Source organism: Nerophis lumbriciformis, linkage group LG06 (assembly GCF_033978685.3).
Source record: "Nerophis lumbriciformis linkage group LG06, RoL_Nlum_v2.1, whole genome shotgun sequence".
In the NCBI taxonomy this organism is placed as follows: Eukaryota; Metazoa; Chordata; class Actinopteri; order Syngnathiformes; family Syngnathidae; genus Nerophis; species Nerophis lumbriciformis.
Genome location: NC_084553.2, coordinates 3,238,451 through 3,248,450, shown reverse-complemented (window position 1 = coordinate 3,248,450; position 10,000 = coordinate 3,238,451). Strand labels below are relative to the sequence as shown.

The window sequence follows — 10,000 nt, the reverse complement described above, 5'->3', positions numbered from 1 at the left end:
TATCAAATACTTAGATCCGCACATCACTCACACATACAAAGTGTCCAGTAACAAACGTGTCGGCATCACTCAACCGACTGCATCATGAGCTTTGTGCATTCTTGTAACTACACAAGTACCACTCCACTTCAACTTAAAGACAACAAGCAGAAGGTTGATAATAAATAGGTTAGTACTCACATCTGCAGCATAAAAGTTTGATTGTTGGCGTCAGGAAGCTGCAGCTGGTACTTGCCGTAGACTTGGAGGAGGCCACAGACCAGAGAGACCAGCGTGGGCAGACCTGATGGGAAGGACAACATGACGTCATTCATGTTTGGTGCTTGGACATGTTTTGACATCATGACATCATGACATCATGTATGGTGTTTGGACATCTTTTAACATGATGACATCATGACATCATGTATTCTGCTTGGACATCTTTTAACATGATGACATCATGACATCATGTATGCTGCTTGGACATCTTTTAACATGATGACATCATGTATGCTGCTTGGACATCTTTTAACATGATGACATCATGACATCATGTATGCTGCTTGGACATCTTTTAACATGATGACATCATGACATCATGTATGCTGCTTGGACATCTTTTAACATGATGACATCATGACATCATGTATGCTGCTTGGACATCTTTTAACATGATGACATCATGACATCATGTATGGTGCTTGGACATCTTTTAACATGATGACATCATGTATGCTGCTTGGACATCTTTTAACATGATGACATCATGACATCATGTATGCTGCTTGGACATCTTTTAACATGATGACATCATGACATCATGTATGCTGCTTGGACATCTTTTAACATGATGACATCATGACATCATGTATGGTGCTTGGACATCTTTTAACATGATGACATCATGACATCATGTATGCTGCTTGGACATCTTTTAACATGATGACATCATGTATGCTGCTTGGACATCTTTTAACATGATGACATCATGACATCATGTATGGTGCTTGGACATCTTTTAACATGATGACATCATGACATCATGTATACTGCTTGGACATCTTTTAACATGATGACATCATGACATCATGTATGCTGCTTGGACATCTTTTAACATGATGACATCATGACATCATGTATGCTGCTTGGACATCTTTTAACATGATGACATCATGTATGCTGCTTGGACATCTTTTAACATGATGACATCATGTATGCTGCTTGAACATCTTTTAACATGATGACATCATGACATCATGTATGCTGCTTGGACATCTTTTAACATGATGACATCATGTATGCTGCTTGAACATCTTTTAACATGATGACATCATGACATCATGTATGCTGCTTGGACATCTTTTAACATGATGACATCATGTATGCTGCTTGAACATCTTTTAACATGATGACATCATGACATCATGTATGCTGCTTGGACATCTTTTAACATGATGACATCATGACATCATGTATGGTGCTTGGAAATCTTTTAACATGATGACATCATGACATCATGTATGCTGCTTGGACATCTTTTAACATGATGACATCATGACATCATGTATGCTGCTTGGACATCTTTTAACATGATGACATCATGACATCATGTATGCTGCTTGGACATCTTTTAACATGATGACATCATGACATCATGTATGCTGCTTGGACATCTTTTAACATGATGACATCATGACATCATGTATGCTGCTTGGACATCTTTTAACATGATGACATCATGACATCATGTATGGTGCTTGGACATCTTTTAACATGATGACATCATGACATCATGTATGCTGCTTGGACATCTTTTAACATGATGACATCATGACATCATGTATGCTGCTTGGACATCTTTTAACATGATGACATCATGACATCATGTATGCTGCTTGGACATCTTTTAACATGATGACATCATGACATCATGTATGGTGCTTGGACATCTTTTAACATGATGACATCATGACATCATGTATGGTGCTTGGAAATCTTTTAACATGATGACATCATGACATCATGTATGCTGCTTGGACATCTTTTAACATGATGACATCATGACATCATGTATGCTGCTTGGACATCTTTTAACATGATGACATCATGACATCATGTATGCTGCTTGGACATCTTTTAACATGATGACATCATGACATCATGTATGCTGCTTGGACATCTTTTAACATGATGACATCATGACATCATGTATGGTGCTTGGACATCTTTTAACATGATGACATCATGACATCATGTATGCTGCTTGGACATCTTTTAACATGATGACATCATGACATCATGTATGCTGCTTGGACATCTTTTAACATGATGACATCATGTATGCTGCTTGGACATCTTTTAACATGATGACATCATGTATGCTGCTTGAACATCTTTTAACATGATGACATCATGACATCATGTATGCTGCTTGGACATCTTTTAACATGATGACATCATGTATGCTGCTTGAACATCTTTTAACATGATGACATCATGACATCATGTATGCTGCTTGAACATCTTTTAACATGATGACATCATGACATCATGTATGCTGCTTGGACATCTTTTAACATGATGACATCATGACATCATGTATGGTGCTTGGACATCTTTTAACATGATGACATCATGACATCATGTATGCTGCTTGGACATCTTTTGACATCATGACATCATGTATGCTGCTTGGACATCTTTTGACATCATGACATCATGACATCATGACATCATGACATCATGACATCATTCATGTTTGGTGCTTGGACATGTTTTGTCTGCTTTTGACTACAATGTTGTGTGTTTATTGACCGTTCTGTTTTAAGCTGCGCATCACTTTGAGGCAGTAGTCTCTTTTAAAATTGTGCTACATAAATACATCCACCTTGACCTTGAGGTGAGCAGTGTTCTATTGGTTAAAACAGAGGTGTCCAAAGTGTGGCCCGGGGGCCATTTGAGGCCCCCCAAGATCATTTTTTCTGACGGCACATTTAGAAAATACTAATACAAAAAAAAAAAAACCCATAAAAAAGTGGAATAAAAAATGAAACAGGAGGAATGTAACACGAGTTAGAATGTTGTTGTTTTTTTACAACTGTCTCAAACATAATAATGAATCACAGTCAATGTTATGAATTATTGACCTATTTAACATCAAATATTCCACCTTGAAATATTTTTGAAGAAAACAATGCATATTTTGTGTGTTTGCTATATATATATATACATATATATATTAGGGATGTCCCGATCCAGGTTTTTGCACTTCCGATCCGATACCGATATTGTTTTTGCATTTCCGATCCGATACCGATACTGACCGATACTGGCCTATCCGAGCATGTATTAAAGTTTAAAGTTATTTAGCCTACTTAGTTGTCAGAATCATGTTGAAAAGGGTTTTAGTACTCTTGATAACAACTAGCCAGCTGAATTAGGGGAGTTTGAATAATACACAATGGTTGGTAACAAGAAACTGACCTGTTTATTCAAGGATAAACACAAAATAGACAAAATTATACATGACAAACAGAAATGGCATCATTGAACTAGGGCTGGGCGATATGGCCTTTTTTTAATATTGCGATACTTTAAGGCCATATTGCGATACACAATATATATGTGGATATTTTGCCTTAGCCTTGAATGAACACTTGATGCATATAATCACAGCAGTATGATGATTCTATGTGTTTTGATTGATTGATTGAGACTTTTATTAGTAGGTTGCACAGTGAAGTACATATTCCCTACAATTGACCACTAAATGGTAACACCCCGATAAGTTTTTACACTTGTTTAAGTCGGGGTCCACTTAAATTGATTCATGATACAGATATATACTATCAGATATATACTATCATCATAATACAGTCATCACACAAGATAATCACATTGAATTATTTACATTATTTATAATCCAGGGGGGGCACCGGATGTAAGTGTCAAAAAGACAGCCAAAAGAGTTTGATATGAGAATAAATCTAAAGTTAAAATATAGGGTAGAAATGCACCCATTTGCAGGAAATGTAGTCTTGATTTTCAACATTTTCTTTCAAGGCTTGCATGTCTACATTAAAACATTCTTCTTCATACTGCATTAATATATGCTACTTTTAAACTTTCATGCAGAGAAGGAAATCACAACTAAAAAAAAAATCACTAATTTTTTCATACGGTGTTGATGTGGAAATTTTTGCCATTTTGATGGTGTGGGCGTGTGGCACCGAACGGAGATAAGCGTCTCGACAGACGTCACAATATTTGAACAATGATGACGAAAACTGTTGTCTCTGTCGTGTCCGTGTGTCGAAAATTGTTATGCGCTTATTTTTTTATTTGATTTTGTGCGTGGCATAGATTTGCCGTGCGCAGAGGACGCTTGAGCAGGCGCGCACCTTAGCGGCTGCGCTAGCATCACAGCTAACGTTAGCCATGCCGCTACCTCGCTCTCTGCTGTGAGAGGACGTGACAGTATGTGACGTGTGACGTGACAGTATGTGACGTATGACGTGACAGTATGTGACGTATGACGTGACAGTATGTGACGTGTGTAAGAAGGTGCGCTCGCTGTCTGTGAGAGGGAGACACAGGAAAGAGTGAGAAGAGCCTGTCGTGTAATGCCAGCAGCTAAAAGCAACTGCGTGAGAATTGTGGATGTGTTGAAGGTGTGCTGGAAAATGCGGAACGGAAATTAGGGAGCAGCAGAAAAGTGGAATGTATTATTTAAATCGGTGCATTGGAAAACACGGACTGGAGTTTTTTTTTAAACTGGATCTGGATCGGCATTTTCCCATGCCTTACCGATACGCAATTTTTGGCAAATATCGGCAGCCGATCCGATCCAAATATCGGATCGGGACATCCCTAATATATATACATACATATATATATATATATATATATATATATATATATATATACTGTATATATATACACACACTGTATGTATATACATTGCTGTATGTATACTTTTGACCCTCACATTTTCAGTAGAGCCATAATAAATTCATAAAAGAAGCAAACTTCATGAATGTTTTTTGTGACCAACAAGTATGTGCTCCAATCACTACATCACAACAAAATAAGAGTTGTAGAAATGATTGGAAACTCAAGACAGCCATGACAGGATGTTCTTTACAAGTGTATGTACACTTTTGACCACCACTGTATGTATATATACACATATATATATATATGAGATGTCCGATAATATCGGACTGCCGATATTATCGGCCGATAAATGCTTTAAAATGTAATATTGGAAATGATCGGTATCAGTTTCAAAAAGTAAAATGTATGACTTTTTAAAAGGCCGCTGTGTACACGGACGTAGGGAGAAGTACAAAGCGTCAATAAACCTTAAAGGCACTGCCTTTGCGTGCCGGCCCAGTCACATAATATCTACGGCTTTTCACACACACAAGTGAATGCACGGCATACTTGGTCAACAGCCATACAGGTCACACCGAGGGTGGCCGTATAAACAAGTTCAACACTGTTACAAATATGCGCCACATTGTGAACCCACACCAAACAAGAATGACAAACACATTTCGGGGAGAACATCCGAACCGTAACACAACAGAACAAATACCCAGAACCCCCTTGCAGCACTAACTCTTCCGGGACGCTACAATATACACCGCCCACCTCAACCTCCTCATGCTCTCTCAGAGAGAGCAAGTCCCAAATTCCAAGTTGCTGTTTTGAGGCATGTTTTTAAAAAAAGAATGCACTTTGTGACTTCAATAATAAATATGGCAGTGCCATGTTGGCACTTTTTTTTTACATAACTTGATTTATTTTGGAAAACCTTGTTACATTGTTTAATGCATCCAGCGGGGCATCACAACTAAATTAGGCATAATAATGTGTTCATTCCACCACTGTATATATATTGGTATCTGTCATGTCTGTGTGATCAGGTTTTATTTTTGGACTTTTTGTGCACTTTTGTTTTGTTTTGTCACCATAGTTACCCATTAGTTTCACCTGTCATGTCACGCACCTGTTTTGAGTCACGCACCTGTTGTTAATCATGTCCATAGTATTTAAGTTCATTCATTTTCTGTCGTTCGTCCTGACGACCTCACACCACATTTATGCTCTGTCCATTTTTTCATGTCCATGTTCACGCTGCTCCTTTTTTGTCCATGCCAAGTAAGTTTTCTTTATTCAAGCCATAGTTTGCAAGTTTTGTTTAATTGTTCATAGTTTATTCTCCGCCACTGTGCGCGCCTTTTGTTTGATCCTTTTTTTTGTATTTATAGTTAATAAATAAATCATGTACCTTAATTCCCGTCTCGCCCGTGCCAACTTTCCGTTGCATCCTGGAAAAGCACACACCCCGGACCAAGTCTTGACAGTATCGCTTGATATCGGAATCGGTAATTAAGAGTTGGACACTATCGGAATATCGGATATCGGCAAAAAAGCCATTAACGGACATCTCTAATATATATATATAAATATATATAATATATATATATATATATATATATATATATATATATATATATAATACTATATAATATATATATATATATATATATATATATATATATATATTTATATATATATAATATTGGTTTTGAAAATGAAAAACATCAAAATGGCTTAAATTTTTCAGTGTGGCCCTCAGTGGAAAAAGCGTGTGTGCCTAATGTAGTGACCTCCTCACCCCAGCCCACCACACTCAGCTTGAGCAGGTATCTCCTGATGTAGATGTTGAAGACCCGCACCAGCAGCAGGTACAGGTGGAAGCCCTCCAGAGCCGACCAGGTGACGGTGGCCAGCAGGGACCAGTGCAGGAGGAGGCCCAGGGCCCCGCACGGCCAGTCTCCGGCCCCGCGGGCCCCCAGGCTGCATGCCAGGAAGCACAGGTGCAGGCACAGCAGCGCCACCGTCAGGTGCACGTGCAGAACCACGCCTCGCTCAGGCTGACGCTTGCTGTTGGACACACATGTTGGTGCAATGCATTATGGGTCGTGTTACCCGGCCAGAGAAAGTACCGTACTGCAGGCAGACGTAGAGGAACAAGAGGGCGGGGAAGAAGGCCAGAGAAAGTACCGTACTGCAGGCAGACGTAGAGGAACAAGAGGGCGGAGAAGAAGGCCAGAGAAAGTACCGTACTGCAGGCAGACGTAGAGGAACAAGAGGGCGGAGAAGAAGGCCAGAGAAAGTACCGTACTGCAGGCAGACGTAGAGGAACAGTAGGGCGGAGAAGAAGGCCAGAGAAAGTACCGTACTGCAGGCAGACGTAGAGGAACAAGAGGGCGGAGAAGAAGGCCAGAGAAAGTACCGTACTGCAGGCAGACGTAGAGGAACAAGAGGGCGGAGAAGAAGGCCAGAGAAAGTACCGTACTGCAGGCAGACGTAGAGGAACAAGAGGGCGGAGAAGAAGGCCAGAGAAAGTACCGTACTGCAGGCAGACGTAGAGGAACAAGAGGGCGGAGAAGAAGGCCAGAGAAAGTACCGTACTGCAGGCAGACGTAGAGGAACAAGAGGGCGGAGAAGAAGGCCAGAGAAAGTACCGTACTGCAGGCAGACGTAGAGGAACAAGAGGGCGGAGAAGAAGGCCAGAGAAAGTACCGTACTGCAGGCAGACGTAGAGGAACAAGAGGGCGGAGAAGAAGGCCAGAGAAAGTACCGTACTGCAGGCAGACGTAGAGGAACAAGAGGGCGGAGAAGAAGGCCAGAGAAAGTACCGTACTGCAGGCAGACGTAGAGGAACAAGAGGGCGGAGAAGAAGGCCAGAGAAAGTACCGTACTGCAGGCAGACGTAGAGGAACAAGAGGGCGGAGAAGAAGGCCAGAGAAAGTACCGTACTGCAGGCAGACGTAGAGGAACAGGCTGAGGGCGGAGAAGAAGGCGGAGAGAGACGATCCCACCATTGTGATCCAACTCAAGTTGACGGCGTCTTCTTTGCTCAGCGACACGTCGGCGTTCTTGGAAGGAAGGAAACAAAAATATTTTGCAGTAATTACAATTGTTTATTGTTTCAAGAAAATGGATGGATGGCATATATATATATACATACATACATATATACATATGTATATATACATACATACATATATGTATACATACATAAGTATGTATGTATGTAGTGTTTGTTAGGAGGTGTCAGTGATGAAAGGAAGGTGTTTTCTACCACGAGTACAGCAAAGAAGCTGAGGTGGTTGCAGCGGCAGACAAAGTGACTTCCTGAGTCGTTGGTGTCGCAGCCGTCTGAGCTCCAGGAGCCTGAACACCAAATAGAAATATGAGAAATACACGCGGGTGTTGTTGACAATCACGAGGTGAGCTCCACCTGTCCCTTCTTCCTGGGCCGACTCCTCCCAAAACACACACCTGCCCTCACCCGCCTGAAACACAGCACACCACCATGTTGTTGTACTTGTCTGCTTTGTTTTGTTACGTTGTTGTAGTTCTGTGCTTTGTTTTGTTACGTTGTTGTAGTTGTGTGCTTTCTTTTGTTATGTTGTTGTAGTTCTGTGCTTTGTTTTGTTGCGTTGTTGTAGTTGTCTGCTTTGTTTTGTTACGTTGTTGTAGTTGTGTGCTTTGTTTTGTTACGTTGTTCTAGTAGTCTGCTTTGTTTTGTTACGTTGTTGTAGTTATGTGCTTTGTTTTGTTACGTTGTTGTAGTTGTGTGCTTTCTTTTGTTACATTGTTGTAGTTCTGTGCTTTGTTTTGTTGCGTTGTTGTAGTTGTCTGCTTTGTTTTGTTACGTTGTTGTAGTTCTGTGCTTTGTTTTGTTACGTTGTTTTAGTTGTCTGCTTTGTTTTGCTACGTTGTAGTAGTTGTGTTATACTATGTTGTTGTAGTTGTGTGCTTTGTTTTACTACGTTGTTGTAGTTGTGTTATACTATGTTGTTGTAGTTGTGTGCTTTGTTTTAAAACGTTGTAGTTGTGTGCTTTGTTTTACCACGTTGTTGTAGTTGTGTGCTTTGTTTTACTATGTTGTTGTAGTTGTGTGCTTTGCTTTACTACATTCTTGTAGTTTTGTGCTTTGTTTTACTACATTGTTGCAGTTGTGTGTTTTGTTTTACTACGTTGTTGTAATTGTGTTATACTAAGTTGTTGTAGTTGTGTGCTTTGTTTTACTATGTTGTTGTAGGTGTGTTATACTATGTTGTTGTAGTTGTGTGCTTTGTTTTACTACGTTGTTGTAGTTGTGTTATACAATGTTGTTGTAGTTGTGTGCTTTGTTTTACTACGTTGTTGTAGTTGTGTTATACTATGTTGTTGTAGTTGTGGGCTTTGTTTTACTACGTTGTTGTAGTTGTGTTATACTATGTTGATGTAGTTGTGTGCTTTGTTTTACTATGTTGTTTTAGTTGTGTGCTTTGTTTTACTACATTGTTGTGGTTGTGTGTTGTGTTATACTACATTGTTGTTGTTGTGTGTTGTGTTATGTTATGTTTTTGTGGTTGTGTTTTAGCATGTTGTGGTGTGTTGTGTGTTTTGTTTTACTATATTGTTGTAGTTGTGTGCTTTGTTTTACTACGTTGTTGTAGTTGTGTTATACTATGTTGTTGTAGTTGTGTGCTTTGTTTTACTATGTTGTTTTAGTTGTGTGCTTTGTTTTACTACATTGTTGTGGTTGTGTGTCGTGTTATACTACATTGTTGTTGTTGTGTGTTGTGTTATGTTATGTTTTTGTGGTTGTGTGTTTTGTTTTACTATATTGTTGTAGTTGTGTGCTTTGTTTTACTACGTTGTTGTAGTCGTATGCTTTGTTTTACTATGTTGTTGTAGTTTTGTTTTACTGTTGTTGTAGTTTTACCATGTTGTTGTAGTTGTGTGCTTTGTTTTACTATGTCGTTGTAGTTATGTGCTTAGTTTTACTATGTCGTTGTAGTTGTGTGCTTTGTTTTACTATGTTGTTGTAGTTGTATTATACTATGTTGTTGTAGTTGTGTTTCATTATGTTGTTGTAGTTGTGTTTTACTATGTTGTTGTAGTTGTGTTTTACTATGTTGTTGTAGTTGTGTTTGACTAAGTTGTTTTA

The 10,000-nt window shown here is 39.3% G+C and overlaps 1 protein-coding gene across 1 annotated transcript in view; it reads right to left on the bottom strand.

Annotated features, from left to right (window-relative positions):
• LOC133608428 (adhesion G protein-coupled receptor G3-like) overlaps positions 1-10,000 on the bottom strand; it is a 21,372-nt gene that overhangs the window by 3,369 nt on the left and 8,003 nt on the right. The window contains exons 7-11 of the mRNA XM_061963648.1: positions 8,300-8,354; positions 8,141-8,232; positions 7,816-7,934; positions 6,668-6,936; positions 181-283 (exon numbers count right to left, since the gene is read on the bottom strand). Coding sequence (XP_061819632.1) covers positions 181-283; positions 6,668-6,936; positions 7,816-7,934; positions 8,141-8,232; positions 8,300-8,354 — 638 coding nt within the window. The remainder of the gene's footprint in view (positions 1-180; positions 284-6,667; positions 6,937-7,815; positions 7,935-8,140; positions 8,233-8,299; positions 8,355-10,000) is intronic.